Genomic DNA, 22830 nt, shown 5'->3' with positions numbered 1-22830 from the left:
GCACGTACCAACACATTAAAGATCCTTTGGCCTCCTTAACCCCTTGTTGCGAGCTGAGTCAGTTGAACTCTCCATTGTGGTCCGTTAACCTAACAGTTTCATCTTTTTTAAATGGTGCCTAACATTTCTTCGTAAATCTAGAGATTTCTTCTTAATATGGCCAAATCATAATGCAGGCCATTTAAGCCATTAGGCACATTGATGATGGTAGGCCAAAGCCCAACGGTGTTCTAGCATCCGTGGAGGCTTCTCCCTCTTTTTGCATGAACAATAATAACAAGTCAAAAGGCTATTAGCAATGACTTTTTAGATGATGGCATCCTAAAGAGAAAGACATCCTAACTAATCCTCGTCCCTTCGTTCAAAAGAAAAAGAGAGTTAAATTCATTGCTTTTACATTCAGGTGCTTTTCCTGTTGGTTTAGATGGAACAGTTGAGGCTCAGCAACCCAACTCTGAAGAAAACCCTAAATTATTGACTTAACCTTCGTGCCAGCGAACCGACCAAGTCCTGAAAGCCTTTGCCGGCAGTAATGGTCAAATCCTTTCTTTTTCAATACAGGCTCACTTCCACGTGTAACATTTTTATTGCAAAGAAGCAGAATATTCGCTTATAATCATGATAAATTTATTCCGTCCAGGCTTAGATTGAGCCCATAATACATGATTCTGGTTCAATGGATTGTCAGAAAAGCCAATTTAAAAGACTATTACATTAATTTTTTAAGTCATCCTTATGGTCTTTCATGCAACTTTACCTATCTTTCATGTTTCTTTCTTTGATTCACTCCTTGCATCCATATTAACAAGTCCCTTCAAAAGAAAATGACTTTTCAGACATTGATTCATTAAAACCTGATGAAGAAACCATATGCAAGTTCATAACCAGTCAGAGAACAAACCCAAACTTGAATTCAGTTAAGATGAATGGTTTCACTGATTCAAATATTTGATGCTAAGCTGAAACTTATTTACAGGTCTGTCAATTTCCTCTGTAAGTACTGGAGCTTGAGATTCAAGTCATGTAACAACAAGAAATTATCAAACTTCAAAAGAAAATAAAATAAATTTTCCTTTTTCTTTTCATTTTTGAATATTAAAATGAACAATCAGCATCGTGTCCTAAAAGAAAATTGGGAAACCACAAGGTAATACTTACATTTTTACATGACATATATGACTGATGATGGTAAATAATAGAAAGCCAATCCCGATAAAAAAAAATGGGAGGAAGCAATCAAAAAAATGAGAAAATGGAATTACGAATCACCGTTGTTAGAGCAGCATGATAACATATAGGTTGTCTTACTCTAACAATGGTATGATCCTGGATATCCTCATCGCAAGCAAACCAATACCTTCCAGAGCCTACGCGTTCTTCTTACAATTTTGCTGAGTTTTCGAGCTATGAAAGCTGTAAGTAAATATGTTGGAGGTGGAACAGCTGGAGGAGAATTCGCTCCTTCTAAACCAATTTCTGAAACAAAAGAATTAGATGCTACATTGCTACTATTGTCACTGCTACTTTTTCTAAGATAGAAGCTCCTGCTACCAGCGTCCCCAATTATCAGTGATTTATCCAAACCTACTCAACCAAAAGCATCGAAATCTTATCAAATAAGTGTAACCAAAGATGGAAATCAAATAGAACAGCAGCAATTCATAAAACTTGAACAACATAATCAATCAACAGTTATCTGCAACCAAATGGATAGAAAAGAATGGAAAAATGAGACCGCTTACTTTGGAGGCTAAAATAGGAGTGATGCAATTCCAATCCCGAACTGTGATCAAGCTTAGGAGTTCTTCCTTCTTCAGCATACTTGTCTACAACAACCTTTATAGTCTCTTCGACACTGGACCCCAATTTGACCATGGTCCGTACTGGTCCCGGACTTCCTTCGACTGATACATTGATTACAACCTTAGCATCTTTGTTGTACCCCTGCATCCCAAACTTCACAAACAATCCAAGATTTCAGTTCTTAGACAATTGCTAATGGTCAAGCAAGCAATCACAAGCCATAATATCTAAATCAGGTCATTGGATTTGGATCTTAATTGACTAATGGACTCTGGATTGGACACTGGACTGTTTCATGACAGCACAAGGGAAAATGAAACGATGAAATTCTCACTTTAATTACACCAAGTACAAACTTTAAACAAGTAATAAGTTCGCATGATATTTCACGAGCAGTTAAAGTGAGAGAAACGCGCATCCTAATGTCATGACTATTGATAGTTTGATAAAAGGATATTCTATTTCCATTTATTGAATATCTAAAATCTTCGAAGAATTTCCTCCAATTTTATGATTAGTTTCAATGGTGTTCTTCACGGACTCATAGGTTTCGATCTTCATGAAAATAGTACCATAACTACCACGTTCAAATTCGTGTTATGCATACATTGTTACTATTCCATTGTTTTTAAAATCACTCAATTAAAATCAACACCGTAGGCAAAAGTTAGGCCATGGAAAACGAAGAAGAAAAAGAAACTACAAAGAAAAAGGGGGATCAAGTTTGACCAATGAGCATACCTCAAAACCCTGCTTTGGAGAAGAAGAAGAACGAGGAGAACCAAAACCCAAAATACAAGGAGAAGAACCAAAGACGTCAGTACAAGTTTGGGGCCTAAACAAAGCCCCTTCCACTTCAGACCCCAATAAATTACTCCTTTGCTGATCTTCAGCAACACTGCTCCAAAGACACGGCTCTGACGCACATCGCTTCAGAATCCTACCGTGCTTCGACGATCTCTTCGCTGATCGCCGATGCGGAGGAGGCGTCCGTAGCCTTGGGGACGGTGATGGATACGGCAGCCGTGGTCGCCGGCCTCTCGGTAGCCGTCGTCGAAGACTCTTTTCGGACATAAAAAAGGAAAGGGTCAAGATCAGTTGCTTTGTTTATAGGGCTCCTTGTTTCTCGATGTTGGCTTTGTTTTTCCTTCTTACTAGGAATTGTCTTGAGAAAGAAAGGCTTCTTGTAAAGAGGGAAGGGCAGTTGGAAGAGGTAGTTGGTTGTTTGCGTGGGAGTGAGGGATAGTTTTCCAAGTATCTAACTGGTTTGGTTTTTGTAAAGTTGCCCACTACCTTGTATTTGAATTGGAATTTTTTGAAGCTTGGGTTACTCGAATACTTTCCTTTTTGAAGACTTAACGTTACAGCTTCGCCATTAGCCATTCTCCTGTGAGGTGGGAACCACTTTCCAGTCCGGCCCACCGCCACTATGCCAGGCTAGCCAACCCACCCCCAAGATTATTATTTTTCCTTATATGCATTTATAAATAAATAAATTGATCGAATTTGAGCCCAAAAAATCCAATTTAAATACTATCGCAAATTAAAAAGGAGAAAAATAGTATTTGTGCAGGACTATAGATTCAAATATTTAAGTTAGTAATAATAAAACTAAATATTTTTCTAATTACTTGTTGTTATTTGACTCTCTCTCTCTCTTTCTCCGTTTGATTGAATAAGAAGTAAGAATTGGGTAATATTCGACTTGGAAATGTCATTTTCAAGTGTCTTTGTTGTTTTGAGTTGCACCAATGAAGTCCAAACAAATTGCATGATTAAATATATACTCAAGTGTGATTCATTACTTAACCCTTAAAGCAAGGGAACCTTCCTCTTTTGTTTTGGCCCCCCAAAAGTCGTCCTTAGTGGCACCTCCATCTTTTGATTTTATTTTTGGCCAAACCATCTTCTGATTTTCAATCAACATGCCATCAATTAAAAACAAACATTAGTATTTAAATTCTAATCAAGGAGAATACGTATGCAGAATTCCTGTTGAATGTCCTGAAACTTACTTCATCCAATACAAATCAAAGTATTACCTCATCAACCGTGCCCTATATATAATATTCTCTGCCCATAGACTAAACCAAGGGTCACCATAATCGCTTCTTCAGAAAATAAAGGCAACAAGGGAAAACAATATATTATCTTTCTCTCTCTTGTCCCAAATCTTTCTTAATCATTATGGGCTTGTTTGGCAGTCAGCAAATTCCGTGGGGGTGGGTTTTCAGTTTCCTGCTTTCTACGATGGGCTGCAATGATAGATATTAGATACTGTCTTGAGCCTATGAAAACCTTTTCCTGGTTTGTAAACGTTTTGCGGACTTTGGTCTGGAACTGTAATAAGCCCTTTCCCTCGCAACAGCCCACTTGAAGTTGGGCCTTTAACCTAGTTGGTCCCTCGGACTTTGGGTCCTAACTCTTCAGACTCTTAGGCCATTGCCCATATTTGTATTAGTTGGCGCAAAGTTTATAAAAGGGGTTTGAAAAGAATAGAAAAGAAAAGACATTGATCTAGAGTAAGAAAACAAAATATTTTTACATCTTCATATAATCGTGACAGTTAAAAAAATTTAAGAAGAACAATTAATTTAATGACGAGTATGTTGTAAAAGAAATAATAAAAACAGAAGAAAATAGAGATATTGAGAATATGTTCTTTTAAGTATTACTGAAGCAATACTTAGAATGAAAAATAACTATGATATAAAATAAGCGTGGGGTGACCCCCTATTTATAGTTGAAGCCCTTTACGAATCATTGGCTATCACAATCTTCTACTAAGATATATCTCTAAATTATATTATTTTCTTAATAAATCTCACATTATCACTTAAATAAGAATTTTTCACTTAAATAATATCCACATGTAAATGAATCTTGAAATGTCTAGAATATGGATAATACATTTATCATTTGTCAAATTTACTTCAATTTGAATTGGTCTAATATGGTGTGATATGTCTATATTCCATAACATTCCCCCTTGAACGAAACACCATTGTGGTGGCCTAGTTGGATGTGCTATTACTGCCTTGTTAAAAACCTTAAGGCGGAAAAACTCAGTGAAACAAAAAACCAAACAAAAGGGAAAAAATAGTACAGTGCACTAAGTCTATAATTGCTCCCCTTCAATTGAACCATATTGCCATTTATGGGATCTACTGCTTCTGGGGGCTTACCACTTTTGGGGTAATTGATATTTTGCTACTTTAAGGGCAAATCAATCTTTCGCTGTATTCCCATGTCATATACTAATTTCTCAAATATTGACATTAGCAATGATTTGGTAAAACGATCTACAAGATTATTTGTGAAGTGAATTTATTCAACGTCAACTTGTCAACTTTTTTAAAGTTCGTGAGTATAGAAAAACTTTGGCCAGATATGCTTGGTCATATCACTTTTAATATATCCTCCCTTAACTTATGCAACACAAGCAACATTATCTTCATAAATAATGATAGGAGAATTTGTAACTAGTGTTAAACAATAAGAATTATAAATATGCGTTATAACGGATCTCAACCAAACACACTCTCTTCCAGTTTCATAGAGAGTGATAATTTTGGAATGGTTGGATGATGTAACTACTAGCGTTTGCTTATTAGAGCACCAAGAAATGGTGATTTTGTTATAGCAAAATAAATAATTGGTTTTAGAGTGAGCCTTGTGCTGATTAGATTTATATCTTGCATCAGCGTATCCAACTAAACTAGAATTAGTGGAATCCTTCGAATAATATAATCTCAAATCTATGGTTATTCGGAGATAACAGAAGATATATTTTATCTCATTCCAATGTTTTCGGATTGGCTCAAAACTAAAACATGTCAATAAATTTATCGCAAAAGTAATATCTGATCTCGTATATTGTGCCAAGTACATCAAAGCCTTAATTCCATTAAGATAGGGTACTTCAGGACCAAGTATCTCCTCATTAGGTTCTCCAGGATGAAACGAGTCCTTTTAGGGATAAAATGACCTCACAACCATAAAGGTGCTCAATAGATGAGCCTTGTCCACGTAAAATGCATAAATAATCTCTCAATATATGTTGACTAATGAACAAGTATTCCATTTGCTTTGTGCTCAAGTTATAGACCAATATAAAATTTGGTTTTACCAAAGTCTTTTACTTCAAACTCTTTTTCAAATATTTAACAGTTTTAGATAACTCTTCTGAAGTTTTCATCAAATTCATATCGTTGACAAAAACTGCTACCATAGCATATCATGTTTTCAATTTCTTAATAAACACACATAGTCAAATAGGATCATTCTTATATCATTCCTTAATTAGGTGTTCGCTTAAGCATTGATACCACATGCGATCGAATTGCTATAACCTGTATAAAGATCTTTGCAACTTTATTGAGAATAAGTTACGGGAATGTATGCTACAAACATTTTGAACCCCTCGAGAATTTTCATATAAATATCGAGTGTATGTAATATCACACTCGAGAAAAAGTGCTTGCTACAAAGTATGCTATATATCGTTACACTATCAAGTAAACAAATATCTTCCTTTTTCTTAGTGTTTCCCATTTACACTTGTACTAACAACTTCAGGTGTTAAAGTATCATAAAAATTTGCAAATTAGTCATGCAATTGAAAATTTTAAATAATAAATATGGAATCAATTTCATATTGTTTTTCATTGAGAACAATCAGCCAAGGGTAATATATAAAAAAAAACGAAGAAAACAAAAATCCTTAGATCTTAAGTCTGGGCTATCCTCCACTATTTTAATGCCTTACCCTGGCTATCAAGGTCCTCGAAAAAATCAACGACTTCCAAGGATGTTCTTACTTCTACAGGAACAAAGGGAGTCATCTTAATGGAGGCATTGTTAACTTCGACGTTGGTCATAGCAGTAGAATTCTCAATGGCGTGAGTCTCAACACGCTTGCCCTTATCCTTCAAATATGCCTAATATAGATTAACAAAGTGTTTTGGCATAAGACAAGTACGTAACCAATGTCCAACCATGCCACAACAATGGCAGATACTTTCATCATGCTTTTTCACGGGGTTCTTGCCCTTGTCATGATTTCATAGCAGTAGAATTCTCAATGGCGTGAATTTCAACACACTTGCCTTTACCCTTCAAGGATGCTTGGTATAGATTAGCAAAGTGTTTTAGCATACGACAAGTATGCAACCAATGTCCAGCCATGCCACAACAATGGCAGATACCTTCATCATGCTTGTTCATGGGCTTTTTGCCCTTGCCATGATTTGGGCAAAGGTTGGATTGCTTAGGGCAGCTAAATCTTTCGCCATTTTTAAGTGGGTTATGCCATTGCTTGCATTCACAGCCCTTAAATCAGCTTGTTCTCTTGCTAGAGCTATCATTTGCTTCAAGTAATGCTTTCGAGCCAGCAGGTTTAAAATCATAATTCTGAAGCAATAGTTCATTAGTCTGTTCTATAGTCAATATGATAGAAATCAACTCTAAGTATGTCTTAAATTGACGTTGTTGTTATTGCTGCTGCAATGCAATATTTGAAGCATGAAAGGTGGAAAAAGTTTTCTTTAATAGCTTTGATTCAGTGAGCTTAACACCGCATAACACCAATCGAGAAATAATATCAAATAAGGTTGAGTTGTAGTCGAACACTAATTTGAAGTCTTGCAACCTAAGATACTGCCAGTCATATTGTGCTTAAGGAAGGATAACTATCTTGGTGTGACTATACCTCTATTGAGCCTTGTCCATAGGATCTCAAGGTCTCGAATGGATAAATATTGAGTCTTTAAGCTCTCATGTAAATGACAACAAATGAAGATCAATGCATTCGCCTTATCTTTGTCATTTGATTTCCCGTCTATAGTAAGTGCATTAGCAAGACCTTGCCCTTGGATATGCATCTCCACATCAAGGCACTAAGACAGATAATTGCTTCCACTCACCTCCAGAATGAAAAACTTATGATTTTCTATGTTTATTATGATAATTTTTTTGAGGGAAGATGCACCAAGACAGATAAACCCATAATATTTTCACTAAATGAAGTTTGGCAAGGACTACTTGAAACAGCTTAGTAGTATTTAAAAAAATTTATTATCACTAAAGAAAATGAAGATTTCTTTTGAGGGAAGATGCAGTGCCTGGGCCTGAAGTGCAAAATTTGGTATGCTATGAGATTTTGACATTAAATCATTAACGAAACAATTAATGCGCAGTAATGTAAGAGTTTCAAAGTTGAAATGATGCTTGTAAAATAGTCCAGGCCGCCGAAAGAGATATTGGCCCACAAACTCATGGTGAATGCCGACATGCCTAACAATACAACAACCCCACATCACAACTTCAACCCCACGATACAGTTAAAGTTAGTACATATTGCATGCATAATTTCGAATATACCCTTTTTTTGTTGTTGAAGAGTTCTGAAAACCCTGAGTTATCCTTTGAGGCCAAAACGTGCAGATTAATAGTAGCAGTCACACTAAGAGCACCATATTCATCTCGCACGCTCGTCATTAGTAGTGTGTATGTATATATATATATATATATATATATTTCTTTGGCACATTCTAAATCTATGTAGACTCATGACTCATCATAGCTGTACTTATAGAAAACGACAAAGAGAGGGAATAGGTAGGGGAGCGGGGGGAGGGCAATGGTTTTGGTGTGGTGAGAATCCAAACACCGAATGATTTGCACACGTCACATCATCATGGCCACTGATCAAAACAATGGTGGAGGCAAATCATCAGCCTTCAAAGTGAAGTGGCTTCGGTCCACCCGCATGATTGGATTTTGATACGCATCCCCTTTTAACTTTTCCTTTTTTTTTTTTGGCTCAAATCCAACACTGTTTTTACTGAAAAGATTAGGGTATGTCCCATTCTCAGAGGAAAATGATTACTGTTAATTTATAGTTAAAAATTAAAAATTAAAAAAAGAAAGAAGAAAGAAAATACAGGGCTCACTCTGCCATGGCTGATGGCTTTCTACTTTCAAGTTGGTGAACTTTTATCATTTGGTCACTTGCATGATGTCACTGAAATGATCAGCACAGAGACCCATGCACACTGACCAGTGGACATCTGCTAGTTCAAACTCACTGTCTCCACATCCTTTGCACTGTCTTAGACCCGGTAATTAGCAATATGTTATTTTTCAATAGGTAATTCGTTATAAAAAATCAAAATATAATGGGTTTAAATTTTAAACATTTATGAACATTTTTGTTGTTTTTACCAATTTTTTCTTCAAAGTTTAAACTATTCAACACAGTCCATACTAATTAGGAATGAAGGTGTGAAAGTTCAAGCAACCAATGAACAATTTGAAACAATCATTGGGTTGCCAGGGTCAGTGACTCAATAGCAACAGAATTTAGCGTGAAATGACTAATGATGAGGAAAGGGAATGAGAAGTAGAAACTGTGGATGGGAACTTATAATAATGGCAGTCTGGTCATGCTTCCTTATTTCCTCGCAAAACTCAATATCTATCTCTATCGATCGATATGTTCAAAAGTTATGAAAACAAAGATAAAGCACGACGTGACTTTCATCTTAGCTTGCCCCTCCCTTTTTTTTTTTTCTCTTCTACCACTTTTAATTACTACAACCCCCCCATTCCTATGACCAGCACTTTCTTCATGATTTGAAAGTCTCTTGGGACCCCTATTAATCATTTATGATAACAGTTGTCTCTTATTAATGCTTAATAAGTAATCGTGGGGGAAATCTATCACTGAGATATCGAAGGAAAAAAAAAAAAAACAAATGCAAGTAGCATAGGACAAAAATGAATGCCAACTCTAAAACCTAGGTTAGAAAGTCCTGCTTCAGAGATGGATTTGTACTTCAGATATAGCAGCCTAACAGGCTTGTTTCACATAAATGACGATAAAAAATAGAACTATTAAAAAGCGAAGCCAAATCCCCTGCCTCAATCTATGCCCTTTCTATGTTTCTTCTCTCACAGAGCCACATATGTCTAATTTTTTAATTATTAATTAATACATGTTTGATTTTAATATTTTATATTTTATTTTTCTCTCATATTTTCATTTTTTTCTCACAAAAGGAATGTGATCTCTTCCTTTATTATACTGAGAGCAAAATTTGAGTTTTTATTATTTTTCTCGTAGCCAAAAAAAACTTATCTTGTATTGACAAGGATAGGAAAAAACAAATTCATATATATTTTTTAAAACAAACAAGCAGAAGATCATCATTTATCAACTATATGTAAATAGAGAAAGAGAAGAGGAAACAAGAGATAAAAAATTAAAATTAAACTTGTATTCGTTAGTAATTAAAAAATATACATATGACAGTTTGTAAGAGAAAAGGAACAGAATGGGACACGGATTTGGATACTTAAAAAGCAACCAAACCGGTTTGACCCTAAATAGCAATATAAGGGAGTCCATTTTTCCATTTAGTAAACCCGGAGGAATTGCTTTGTGATTTTCATCCCTAGGTACAGTGGCACCCATGTTCTGCAAAACACCTTTTCACAAAAGATGCCTTGTTGTCGTTTACATACTTTAATAATTTTAATGAGATTATTTCACTTGTTATTTTTTTATTTTAATTTTATAATTATTTGATTATAACAAAAAATTATATAAAGAGTTCCTCACTTATAAATATGAATTTTATATAATATTTTAATAATTTTTATATAATTCAAAATTATAGTTGATTTAGTATAATGTATAATTGTAAGTGATATGCTTTCAATTTCAACAATTTTGTTAATCCAAAGTATCTAATAACCATGTAAGTGTAATAGTTTGTAGGGAGAGGCGGAGGGGAGGGGGGCTAATAAGGGTCACTGCTCTCCAAAAATTTTAAAATTTTTTTTTTTTTTGAAATTTTATAATTTGTTTTTATAATAATTTTATAACATATTTTTATTTTTTTATAATTTTACCTTACAATAATTTTATAATTATATTTATTATTTTATAAATTTTATAGCGTATCAATATATCATTTGAATTTGTATTTATCATGTATCGTTGTTGGAGATGAAAAGCTTTACAACTTAAATCTTAACACATACTAAATGCAATTTGTTTAGTATTACTTACTAAAAAAATCTCCAACAATTGAGAGAAGATGGATGGAAACTTTGCTTGTGTTGGTGAAGAAATTTTGTAAGAAATATGAAATTGAGATTCTTGACATAGGTATTATATATAAATTAGGTATAGGTTATCGTCAGAAGGATCATGTGTCACAATTGATCTCTGTTGTCAAGTTGACTTGTTTTTAGTTGCTATTGACTCACTCTTACAATAACTGGATTATAGATTTAATGAGAATGTGCTGGAGTTGCTCACTCTTTACACATTTTTTGACATTTAAAATGATTTCAAATCATTAGATGTTGAAAGTATTTGCAACCTTACAAATAAATATTACCCTCTTGATTTTATTGAGCATGATAAAATACATTTAAGCTATTAATTTGATCTATTCAAGTTCGACATTCTTCATAATCAGGTTTTCAAAAATGTATTTACATTTTTAAGTTATAACTATTTTATAAACATTGTCTTCACTCTCTCAAAAATGAATTCTTAGATCCTGTCACTGTTTGTAGGCAAAGGAAACTCCAACATTGATCCTTAAAATTGTTAAAGCCAATAATTCAAATTTCAGTTAAAGATCTGATTTGTTTAATTCATTTAAAATTAAATAAGCTATATTAAACACACTAATTACTTAATTAATGATTCGGGCAATTCCTAAAATGAGGGTGGGCATACTAATCCTGCTAAAGTAAAATCAAAACACAATTTCGGCGGGGGAGGGTAAATTAATTAAATTAAAACCTAACTCAGTTAAAAAGATGGTATTATTTTCTAACAATGGACCACAAAGGTAGGTATCGGTGTGAAATAAGGGGGTCTAAATTTCCCCAACATAGTTCTCGGTTTGGCATAATATCATCATCATTTTGATTGGAAACCCAGTCAAAAGAAAGCTGACAGCTAGTAAAATAAAATTAAGATTATTTGCCATTTATTGGAATGCTCTAAATTCCCATTTTAAAATTTTACTCAACGTTTCTGGTACTCATAGTTTTTAAACTTTAATCTTTTACAAAAAGATTTTAACTTTTTTTTATACACAAAAAGATTTTAATTTAACGTGACTTAATGCATTATTTCAATGATTGTGCTACTATTTCATTAGTGGAGTGTTTTATTATGTGAAGATATGATTTAAGATGTAAATTTAATTTTTAAATATGTTTATATTAATAGAATTTTATTGGATTTTGTTTATATGATTTGTTTTGATCGTATTTTTAGTTTTATTGAGATTTTATATTAATTTTTATGATATTTAATATAATAATGAGATTTGATAGTGATGATTACATTTACTTTCTCCCTTGAAAGCAAAAGGAAACATCAAAAAGAAATCTTTAATAAGAAAAAAAAAAGATATAATATTAAAAAAAAGTTTTTAAATTATTTTAAAAAATTTAAATAAGACTTCATATTTTTATTACTTTCAATCAAGTCTTTATTTTTTTATTTTGACCAAAATAGAGATTTGTAATTTTATTTTGAGTCCAATAACTAATGATTGATTTAATTAAAATATCATTTGTCATTTTATATTACATAACGTTGATATGATATGTTAATATATAATAATTAATGATGATATAGCATATTAATATATCATAATTGATGACGACATGATATATTAATTTAGTATGATAATATAATTATATGATATTTTTCATATTTCGTATTAATATCATGTTAGTACTATATAAGTATAAAATGATAAGTGATATTTTGATTAATAATAATTAATTAATTATTAATTATAAAAACTTATTTGATTTAAAATAAAAATATAAAAATTTAATTAAACACAATAAAAAAATTTATTTCATTTTTTAAAATAATTCAAAAATTTATTTGAGTATTATGTTTAAAAAAAATGTTCTATGCATAGAAAGAATCTCAAAAACCCCAATTAGTTTATGTAGGAGTGATTTATTTCTATTCTGGACGGCAAACAATTATCTTTTGGCTCTTGATTAAACTTCATAAGCGTTTATTTTGTTATAGAGAAATAATAAAACTTTGTTGTTTGTTTTGATCGGAATGTTGGTTTTTTAATGCGATAAATGTAAATAGAAAATTTTAAAATAAATATTATAAGATCATTTTACCAATAAAATAAAATGCAATCACGTGTTCCTGGCCCAGGATGGAGCGCATAAGGCCACCCACCATGTGTCAGGTCACGTGCTAATCTCACCACCTGGAAGAAGAAGACAATATTATTCTAACTAGTTGAAATGGGGATCAGATCCCCTGCTTTCTTACAAATAAATATTAGTTTTTTCAACTCTTTAAATACAAAAATTAAAAAACAAAGAGGAAATGGGGAAGAATACTCAACTCAAGTACACTATTTTTAACATTCAAAGAAAGTTAATTTGTATGCTTCCTTTAATTTTAAATTAATTAACTTTTTTAATATAATAATTATATCATATTACATAATATTATTTTGTATTTATATAGATACTTTTATAAAAAAATTAACTATGTGTGCTTTTGACTGGTCCAAAAAGTTGGATTCCAACTCTTTTTAACAAATAAAAAATAAAAAGAATAATATTTGAGAAAGAATGAAAACTTTTTGCCACTAAATTTAAGAAATTGTTGTATTATCATTAACTAATCACTACTATTTTCAATAATTTATTTATTACTATTATTATTATTCTCATGAAAAAATGTTAAATTCTTAGTATTATTTATAAAAATAAAATTTTTTACTCACACTATTATATATTTACAGTGTGTTTTAAATGAAAGTTATGAGCAATAATTAGTATTGTGCTTAATTTCGGTGAATAAAGTATAAATACAGCTAATAATCTGAAACCAAACCAAGAGAAAAAGGCATCGCACCACATTAACAAAGAAAGAGCTTTAACCTATCTCAGCATCTCCATGCAAACAAACAACGACCGTAAATAAGAAAAAAAAAAAATACTGACCACCCGCTATTTATAAATAAGTACAGTTTCAGCTCTTCAATTCTTCATTTTTTCATGCAAGGTACATCCGATTCCTTTTCGGGTTTCCGCATTGTTTGACTACATTGAATCCACACTCTCTCCTCCACCACTCACCGCCGCCGCAGCCGCAACATTGAAAATGTTGCCGTTTGAGACCATCGAGGAGGCTACTATATTCCTCGGACGGAACCTGACGGTGGCCGAGACGCTGTGGTTCAATTATTCGGCAAAAAAATCGGATTACTGCCTTTACTGCCACAATATTTTGTTTTTATTTCTGATATTTTCTGTGGTGCCTGTGCCGCTTGTTTTTGTTGAGATGATGAGATCTTTGGGGTTCGATAAGTACAAGATTCAGCCCAAAGTGAGCCTGTCGTTGTCTGACATGTTCAGGTGTTATAAGGATGTAATGCGGATGTTTGTTCTTGTTGTGGGTCCTTTGCAGTTAGTGTCTTATCCTTCAATTAAGGTAAAAACTCTTTCGATTTATTATAACTTCTTTTCTTGGGTTGTTTTTAAACGTTTGATTTTGATTGTAAAGTTGGGATTTTCGGTGAAAGTTTTAGATTTTTGGGGATGCGATTTACTGATAGTGGGAAATTTATTTAATCTTGGGATTTAATTGTGTAAATGTTGGGATTTTTTTCAACTTTGGGAATTAGATTTATGTGGGGCTTAATGAGATTTCCATTGTCATCGAGGTGGATGCTGGATTTTTTATTTTTTGAAATGCATTGATTAGTTTTCTGGGAAATTGTTCTTGGTTGCGTAATAAGTATATTTTTTTTACAGTTTTAGTACACTTTTTTTCATTTTTTGTAAATGAGTCATTTGTGAGGAACTTTGTAAATGGGAAATCATTAGTTTATTTGCATTTTGTAAAAGACTAGAATTGGACTTTGTAAGATCAGTTCTTTTTCAGAAAATTGAAAACACGAATCATGTTCACTGCTCAGTTTTCGTTCCAAAGCTTTGAGCTAAACATTGCAGTTTTTCTCCCTGGTGAAGGGAGTTTGACGATTTGTACGGGTTTTGTCATGTATTCCTCAGCCTCATTACTGAGATACTTGGGGATTTGAACATTTGGATTTCTCTGTTTATTTATACGTCTTTGTAAGGCATTTCTGAAACTTTCTACTCCATAATCAGATTGTTGCAACTTATACAATTACTTGTTTGTGTTTTTTCCTAGCAGCATCTTCCTAAATCATTTGCTTTATCTAAGATTGCATGTGTTTTCTTGACAGATGATTGGGATTCGAACGGGGCTGCCATTGCCATCAGCGTGGGAGATTCTGGCACAGTTGGGGGTATATTTCATGATAGAAGATTATACCAATTACTGGATTCACAGATTCCTGCATGGTAAATGGGGCTATGAGAAAATTCACCGGGTTCACCATGAATTCACTGCTCCGATTGGGTTTGCTGCACCATATGCGCACTGGGCGGAAGTTTTGATCCTCGGCATTCCATCTTTTCTCGGGCCAGCAATTGTTCCAGGGCATCTGATCACATTTTGGTTGTGGATAGCTTTACGGCAAATTGAAGCAATAGAGACACACAGTGGGTATGCATGCTACAGCTACACCTTTTTGTATTATTTTATTTTTCCAATTTGCTCACTGCCCTTTCCTTTAGTTCTTGTGACTAACTGATTCCAACTTTAGAATTTCTTTCATTTCTTTTCTCTCCTCCTTTCTACATCAAAGTACTTGGGTTTTTGAAGGATCTTTCAACAGTGGCTAACTTTTTCTTGAAGTGGGCAAGGATCAGGCCTTCTCTCTTTTCAACTTTAGTTTTCCCTTCTATCTTTTTCATAAGTTTAACCTTTTTTGCAGGGGATTACTAATAATTACCACATCAAAATCGCTAATTACAATTGCGTGACCAAAGCTTAAAATGTGGAATGCGATTCTCTAAGCATATTATAAGTTGCTCATTTATTAAAATTGGAAAAAGTAAAATATTTGATTTCGTTCAATGGTTTCTTTTGCCTGCCACTCTGTTATTTTGTCATCAGTTGCCATTTCTATTATATATGTTGATTTTCTTTTCATTTTTTGAAAATTTAATAGCTGAATGCTGTGCGTTAGAGATTTGAGAAACTAAAGGATGACTTTAGTTTGTCAGTGGATAGATGCATGGATTTGAACTCTGATTATTACTTATCACCACATATTCTTGGAAAATTTCTGCTTTCTATTTGCCCTTGTCATGTCATGGAGATTAACCTAGGTGTGATGCTGACTTAGCAACTCATATTTGGATCACGTTTTGTTGCCACAGCAGTTTCTATTTTGCCTCCTCGATTTTGACATTTATGCACAGCTATTATGTCTGCTGGCTAAGTTTTAGCTGAAATAATGTAAAAAAAAAAAAGCCCATAATGTCCATAAATTGATCAAAATGAGGATAAGGAAACGTGAGCTATAGTTGAAAATGATTATGTGTGTAACAATGACCACTATGTTTTGAGGAAGAGTGGTCATTTACTCATTTTTTGAGTTAACAAAGGGGCTGCCCAAGATATCTATGATTACTGTTGATATAGGAGCTCATTGTAGGAGTTTCTGTGAGGAAACTATTTTAGTTAATGACTAAAGCAGAAACTACTGGTTTGTCATTTTATCCAGCTTCATGGGGAGAAGATAACCCCTGAATTTCTGTTAATATTGACTGTCTCAAAGCATATGGTAGAATATCACATTGCATAATCCAGTTCCGTATCAATCTACCACTAACACTAATGTCTGAATATTTACTTCATCTGTTATAAATTAGTTTTTGGTCTATTCTGGCAAACAAATCGTTTTAAGGCAACTTGCTTTGTTATTTTTCTCAGTGTGATCATCTTTTGCCAGTGTAGAGTTTTATTTTTAATATAAAGCCTGCATGCTGGTAAAAAAAGGGTAGCTAAGATGCCTATCCTCATTCCTTTTCCGGTATCATGAATTTTTGAATTTAACAGATGACTATCGGGGTGAGAGCTTTGGTTCCCAAGAGTCGTTAACCTCTTAAGAGTTAGTGATTGAGTGAAAGTTCTAGAATGGTTGGGATGTTGGGTTTAACCATAAGCGCAAAAGAAAGCAAAATGTCTGACCTGCTGGCATCGTTATAAGGGCAGATTATGCAATATTTCTTGAGAATATTTGCTGCAAGTGATTTTGATTGATGAAGAAACCATGCAGATTAAATAAGAAGCTATTACTTTCATGCTTAGAAGTGGTAGCTTATGCATTAAGGCTTAATGCAGCTCAGTTGGTGATATTTAGGATGAAGCTAGTAAGTGCTTTCAGCTGTATAAGTTGGAAGTTCACAGTATAAGTTGTGTAACGCAGGTATGACTTCCCCTGGACTCCCACAAGATATATCCCATTTTATGGTGGTGCAGATTACCATGATTACCATCATTATGTTGGTGGACAAAGCCAGAGCAACTTTGCTTCGGTGTTTACTTATTGTGATTATATCTATGGCACTGACAAGGTAATGAAACAATGCATTATTTTACTCTTCTTTTTTTAAATTTGATTTTATTCTATCAGCTGATAATTCTTTCCTGCAATAACTTTCTTTTCTGTGTGATTAGGGCTATCGCTACCATAAGAAGGTCCTAAGGAAGGTAAGTTGCTGCACTTCTTTTGTTGTGTATCCTTTATTACTTGACAAGGCATCTTTTCTTGACAAATTTGGTTTAGCAAGTGGGTAATCAGGACTATCTATACAAATACTCTAATACTGATAGAGAATGTGATTGGATCATTTGGTCTAAACTGAGTGATTTCCAACTCTTAAAGTTACTAATTTAACCTTAATGGAAAAGAGTAAGGATATGGATAAAAGTTAACTATCTTAATCTTTAAGCATTTGATCTTACTCACGAAAGATAAGATTGAAAGAAAAGCATCATCAATTCAATCTTCATGAATGATTGATAGACAATGTCCAATGCATAAACTGTTAGTTCTGTTGTTTCCAAATGTTTTTCATGCTTACTATATGCTTCACATATCATGTCTTCCAGCTTGAGAGTTCTGTTTCTTTGCTTCTGCTAACTATTCACTGCTCGTGTAATTCAGTTGAAAGAGGAATCTAGAACCAATGGTGCTCAGAATGGAGGCTCATACTACGTTCCAACGCAAGATCTTAAATCTGAATAGCCGCGTCAGTGGAGCCATTCTCTTGAGCGCACCTCTCACTCGTGACAAACTCTTGGGAATCTGATTTCTAGTTGACATCATTGTTAGTGGTGATAAAAATAGATGTCTTAAGTGTTTCAGATGAAGATTAACTTGGCCTTTTCCAGATGTGATTTTGTGTTAGAATGAGGAGATGTCAGTTATGGTTGTTTAGGTTAAATGTCTGTCCTCTGTTTACATCTTTTGTTTAAACTGAGAAGCTATAAATCAGAGTCATGGTGTGAATTTTCAGTTGTGTCCCACTATTAGTTAAATGGTGAAAGTATAGAATCTGTATGTTTTGATCTCTGGTATCTTATGGCACTTGCTATTTTCTAGAGATAGCGGAAGAAACGTAGTAAACTTATATGCAAGGTTGAAATGAAGTTTGATGCTTGCAGGCCTCCTAACATTCTTTTCTTTGCATAGGCAAATGCCCCAACAGTTCAAATGTAGCTATAACTCCTAATCTTGATTGATAGCGGAAAAGGGGTGTCTCTAGTGACGATCTTTGCTTGTCGTGTACATTGATTTTGTGAGCGGTACTTTATTATTGAACCTTTGTGTTACAAATCTCCAAAAGACGTGGTGATGACGTTTCATCAACTGCCCGTCTAGCTCAGTCGGTAGAGCGCAAGGCTCTTAACCTTGTGGTCGTGGGTTCGAGCCCCACGGTGGGCGTTTCCATTTTTGTAAGAGGAAAGTATGAGTCAACACTAAAACATTCCAAACTTTCAACCCATTATGCCTGCTTAATTGTTCCTGAAGTTGGGTCTCTACCGTCAATACATTGATCATTGGGTTTCAACCAGATTGGGTTTTTCGTAAGGGTTCCTATTATCCATTTTGCTCATAGCCGTGAGACAAGCCCAAACCATTTTCCAGGCTCTTCCACATGATTGAGATGATCATAAATGGCCCATGATAAGTCAAAGAACATACATGGTAAAAATCTAAACAGCTTTATTTCATCTAACAGTGCACTTTGAATTACACCATGTAAATAGATTTTAAAAATAAATTTAAGTTCCCCACTTCAATTACTATTAACTCAATCCCAATTTTAATTAACTCCATTCAAATGTATGGGATAATATTAATTAAAAGATAATGGAGGGAGCAAGACCCTACCATTTCTCACTAACTACCATCATCGTTTTATGAGACCACCATTGATTTATTCCATGTGTTGTGTTTAACCAAATTCGCTCGTGACCTTCGATTGATTGTGCCATATAGTTTGTTCCTAGCCTTGCCCTTCCATATTGAATGAACAATAACTCAGACTTAGCAGTAGTCACAATAAGTTTTATATATAACCCTAAACAACAACAATAAGTAATATTAGTTTTCGTAAATGAAAATTTGAACTCAATTACGTAAATAGTAGAATACGCACACGTATCATTAAATGAAGTGTTGAGTCAAGAAGAGTTAAGTATGTTATTATAGCAATGGAGAGATGTTGAATCCTGATTTCCACATCCACGGGAGAAGTATGAGACAAAGAAAAAAGAGCAGGAGCTGTAGCTCTTGGAGAATTGGTATGTATCATTGTCCAATCTTGTCAAGTTTAAGTGAGCTCCAGGTGGGAGTAAAACCACAAGGGTTTCACCAAAAGGGTGGGTCCATTAATCATGTGGTTGATCAAGCCAGCTGGTTTGTAATTTGCAAAAACAAGTTTCTGCTTTCAATGTTTTAAGGTCTCTCTCCCTTCACCCTCCTTCTTCCACCACCTTTTTATAAAGGGAGGGAAATTGCAAATGACTTTTCTCATCATTTCTCAAACTTTATGGCTTTCTTTTCCGTGGCATCATTGGGGAATTGTTTTTCCTTCATCAATCCACGCCCTACACGTGGCTTCAATCACGAGGGTAATCATGGGCCCTCGGGTTGAGAATGGGTCCTACCCCATCCCCCCATGATAAAACCAACCATGGTTATTCATTTTGGTCCACATGAGAATATGGAAACATTACTAATTTTGTGCTATACATGCATGAAACATCCAAACAAAAGAAGTTCTTAATGATAACTTGGGCATATGTTTGTGTTTGTGAATATCAAAGGGCCATCCCACTTTAATGAGTTTTCAAAGATATCTTCTAATTTAATTAATTTCATTAATGAGATGGATTTTTCCCAATTTATAAATTATTAGAAAGATTATGAATTTGAGTTGCTTAGATTGTTAAATGAGAATAAATTTTCAATTCTCACGTCTATGGTTTTAACTTCCTTTTTGAAAAATCTTACTTTATACATAATTTCTCTCATAATTCCTCGGCATTTCAAATTAAATACAATAGGAAAATACAGCAAAACAAATAATTTTATCCTTTCTTTTAAGAAAAATAAAAGGGTAAATTTGGTGTGCCTTATATGGATAAGATGCAAAAAAGAAAGTCCAAGAGGAAGAAAAGGGATGTAGATCATGTATGTCGAAAGCTTGGAATCTAGGAAAGGTATCTGTGTTGGGAAATAAATAGCAGCAAAACAATGCACCTTAAAAGGAAAGTCATGTCTTCATGCAGACAAAGATGTCTTTGGTTTCCAATTTTTTTAGATGGGTGAAAAGATATAATTTAGAAAACAAATAAGATCAATGGTAATTTTTTCAATTAGATTCTTTTTATAAGTAAGTTTAAGATTGTAAATTCAATTTAAGCGAGAAGTATGACGATAAAAAGATGATAAACAATTATTATATTTTGATCGATTTCGTATAAATTTAATTAAAAATAAAACGCATAACAAAATCATTGTAATATATTTGATATTTTCAGAATATTGCACATGAAATGTTAAGATATATATATATATATATATATATATATATATATATTTAAAATATCCATAAAAAAAACTTGAAAATTCTTTATCATATAAAGTTATAATTGTAGTAGCCTACTTATATGATTTTCGGTTGTACTACCCATTCGAGAGCATTTGAATGAAGATGGTAGCAGCAGCCTATGTTGCACCTGATAAGATGAAAATGAGTAGAAAGAATCAGGAAAAGAGAATGCCTCTGCCTTTTGCCCATACCAAGCAATTTAATTTTCCAGAATAAAAGAGCAATCATACCCATTATTCCTCCATGTTTGTCAATCATATTTTTGTGGTTAGCACTTAGCATTCATATGAACTACCTCCTCTCCCATCTTTGACAGCAGGCTAGCTGCAGCTCACACATAATTTGCTGGTGACCAAATTATATGTCGAAGGAAAACAAGAAAAGAAATTACGTTTAGAGATGATCAATAATATTCTTCAACCCTCACTTTGTTAAGTAAAAGTATTGGGATTTTGAATTCAAGATTAGCTTGTTCTTTGAACTTCAAAGAACTACTCAGTTCTTAACAGTTCAAAGTTTAAATTGATGATAAGAAAAATGACACAATTATCATGGTTTTTTTAAAAGATTTATGGCCAACCCTAATAATTTGTGCTGCAAATGTGTTAGAATCTTGAAGATAAATGTAGTGGGTTTGGTAATGGGAACATCAGTATAAATGAAAAGAAGCTCACTATTAGGTTTGAGTTGACGGGTATTGTTATCATTTTATGTAGAGGGGTCGATCGACAATGTGTTGGTTTTCCTTTGACTTTTTATACAATAAAGGAGGAGAGGCAGCTAATGGTTTTCATGGCCTACTCCACAGTCCCCAGTAGTTTTACTTTATAATTTGGGATTTAATTTCTTGTTTGTATGCATCCCTTATATGTTGTAAGTGATCATCATCATCAAAAGCTTTTATCCTCTTGTACAATTCGAATTATACTTATAAAAGCTAAAGGCCTGTCTGGCCATCATTACTTCTATGTATATAGCCGTTGATACATTCGATATGCTAAAGATAGTAATAAAATTGGACCCTTTTTTGATCAGATTAAACTTAAAAATTTGGGAAAGATAAAATGTGTTTCCAATAATTTAGAGAGAGAAGGGTTTATGTCTAATATTGCATTAGGCAGTTCATTAACGAATTACAAGCAAAGTTGATAGACAACATGTGACTTTCACCAAATCTGCTAACTGCTAAGGAGGGGTTTCTCTAATAAGTCAATTCAAACCACCCCAAATATACGTTGGGTTGATGATTCCAGCGAGAAGGAAAAATGATTAAAAATATAAACCTGATTCCTTTGCTGTTGGAAAGATAGAGAACAAGGGACAAAGACCTCCAAAGAGGCTTTCAATTCTCATATAGTAGGCGTTAAAAAAAAGTTTCGACAACGACAAGCTTTGCCAGAATTTTCCTTTGTGGAATTTCATCCAAATTTCCTAGACTTTGAGAGCTTCTTTTTCCTCAGTATCTAACTCAAAAACCCAGTGCTTAGAAAAAATCCAACACCCCATTTTCTTAAATTGTGAAATCTCTAATCACCCCTCCCTTTCTTGTCCTAGTAAAGAGAGACCCACTACTAGAAACCAAATGGATTGGTTTTGTAAATTTTTTCACTCTTTGAAGCATGCACTAGAATTTCTAGGTAGAAAGTCACTTTAATAATTTTCCATTTGCATCCTCAGAATTGGTATGTAAAAAAAAAAAAAAAAAAAAAGGTCATTATTCTTTCAAGCCAAGATTGAACTTTTATTAACTTGCGGTAGTACATCTTTAATCAAGGGATCTATCCTTTCTTTTTCTTTCTTTTTTTTCCTTTGGGAATTGGGGTAGATTTCAAAATTGTTGGCTCAAGCATATATGGATTACCTTCCTTGTCTATGGGTTCAAAACCCTACAGTCCGACACTAAGGTGGATGACAGTTGGGTGACATATGGTAATTGACTCA

At 33.6% G+C, this 22830-nt stretch overlaps 2 protein-coding genes and 1 non-coding gene across 4 annotated transcripts; 2 read left to right on the top strand and 1 right to left on the bottom strand.

The window, feature by feature from the left end:
* Positions 1 to 1148: 1148 nt before the first annotated feature.
* Positions 1149 to 3168, bottom strand: LOC18606369 (PPR containing protein). Of its 2 annotated transcripts, none has more exons than XM_007039941.3 (3): positions 2545 to 3168; positions 1743 to 1956; positions 1149 to 1476 (listed from the first exon to the last, which is right to left on the bottom strand). In XM_007039941.3, exons 1-3 carry the CDS (start codon positions 2875 to 2877, stop codon positions 1337 to 1339), a joined length of 687 nt encoding a protein of 228 aa, XP_007040003.2. In that variant the 5' UTR covers positions 2878 to 3168; the 3' UTR covers positions 1149 to 1336. The 2 variants fall into 2 exon arrangements, with proteins under 2 accessions (XP_007040003.2, XP_007040002.2); XM_007039940.3 differs by having other exon boundaries at positions 1149 to 1584; positions 2545 to 3139.
* Positions 3169 to 13845: 10677 nt separating this feature from the next.
* LOC18606367 (methylsterol monooxygenase 1-1-like) lies at positions 13846 to 18284 on the top strand. Its single transcript, XM_007039933.3, has 5 exons — positions 13846 to 14320; positions 15099 to 15421; positions 17193 to 17340; positions 17444 to 17476; positions 17934 to 18284. Exons 1-5 carry the CDS (start codon positions 13991 to 13993, stop codon positions 18012 to 18014), a joined length of 915 nt encoding a protein of 304 aa, XP_007039995.2. The 5' UTR covers positions 13846 to 13990; the 3' UTR covers positions 18015 to 18284.
* Positions 18285 to 18640: 356 nt separating this feature from the next.
* On the top strand, positions 18641 to 18713 carry TRNAK-CUU (transfer RNA lysine (anticodon CUU)). The gene has a single exon. It is a non-coding gene; the product is annotated as a tRNA-Lys (tRNA).
* The last annotated feature ends 4117 nt before the right edge of the window (positions 18714 to 22830 follow it).

Source organism: Theobroma cacao, chromosome 3 (assembly GCF_053813885.1).
Source record: "Theobroma cacao isolate CCN51 chromosome 3, ASM5381388v1, whole genome shotgun sequence".
NCBI classification, from domain to species: domain Eukaryota; kingdom Viridiplantae; phylum Streptophyta; class Magnoliopsida; order Malvales; family Malvaceae; genus Theobroma; species Theobroma cacao.
Note: the sequence above shows the minus strand (reverse complement) of the source record. Positions and strands in the feature narration are given on the sequence as shown.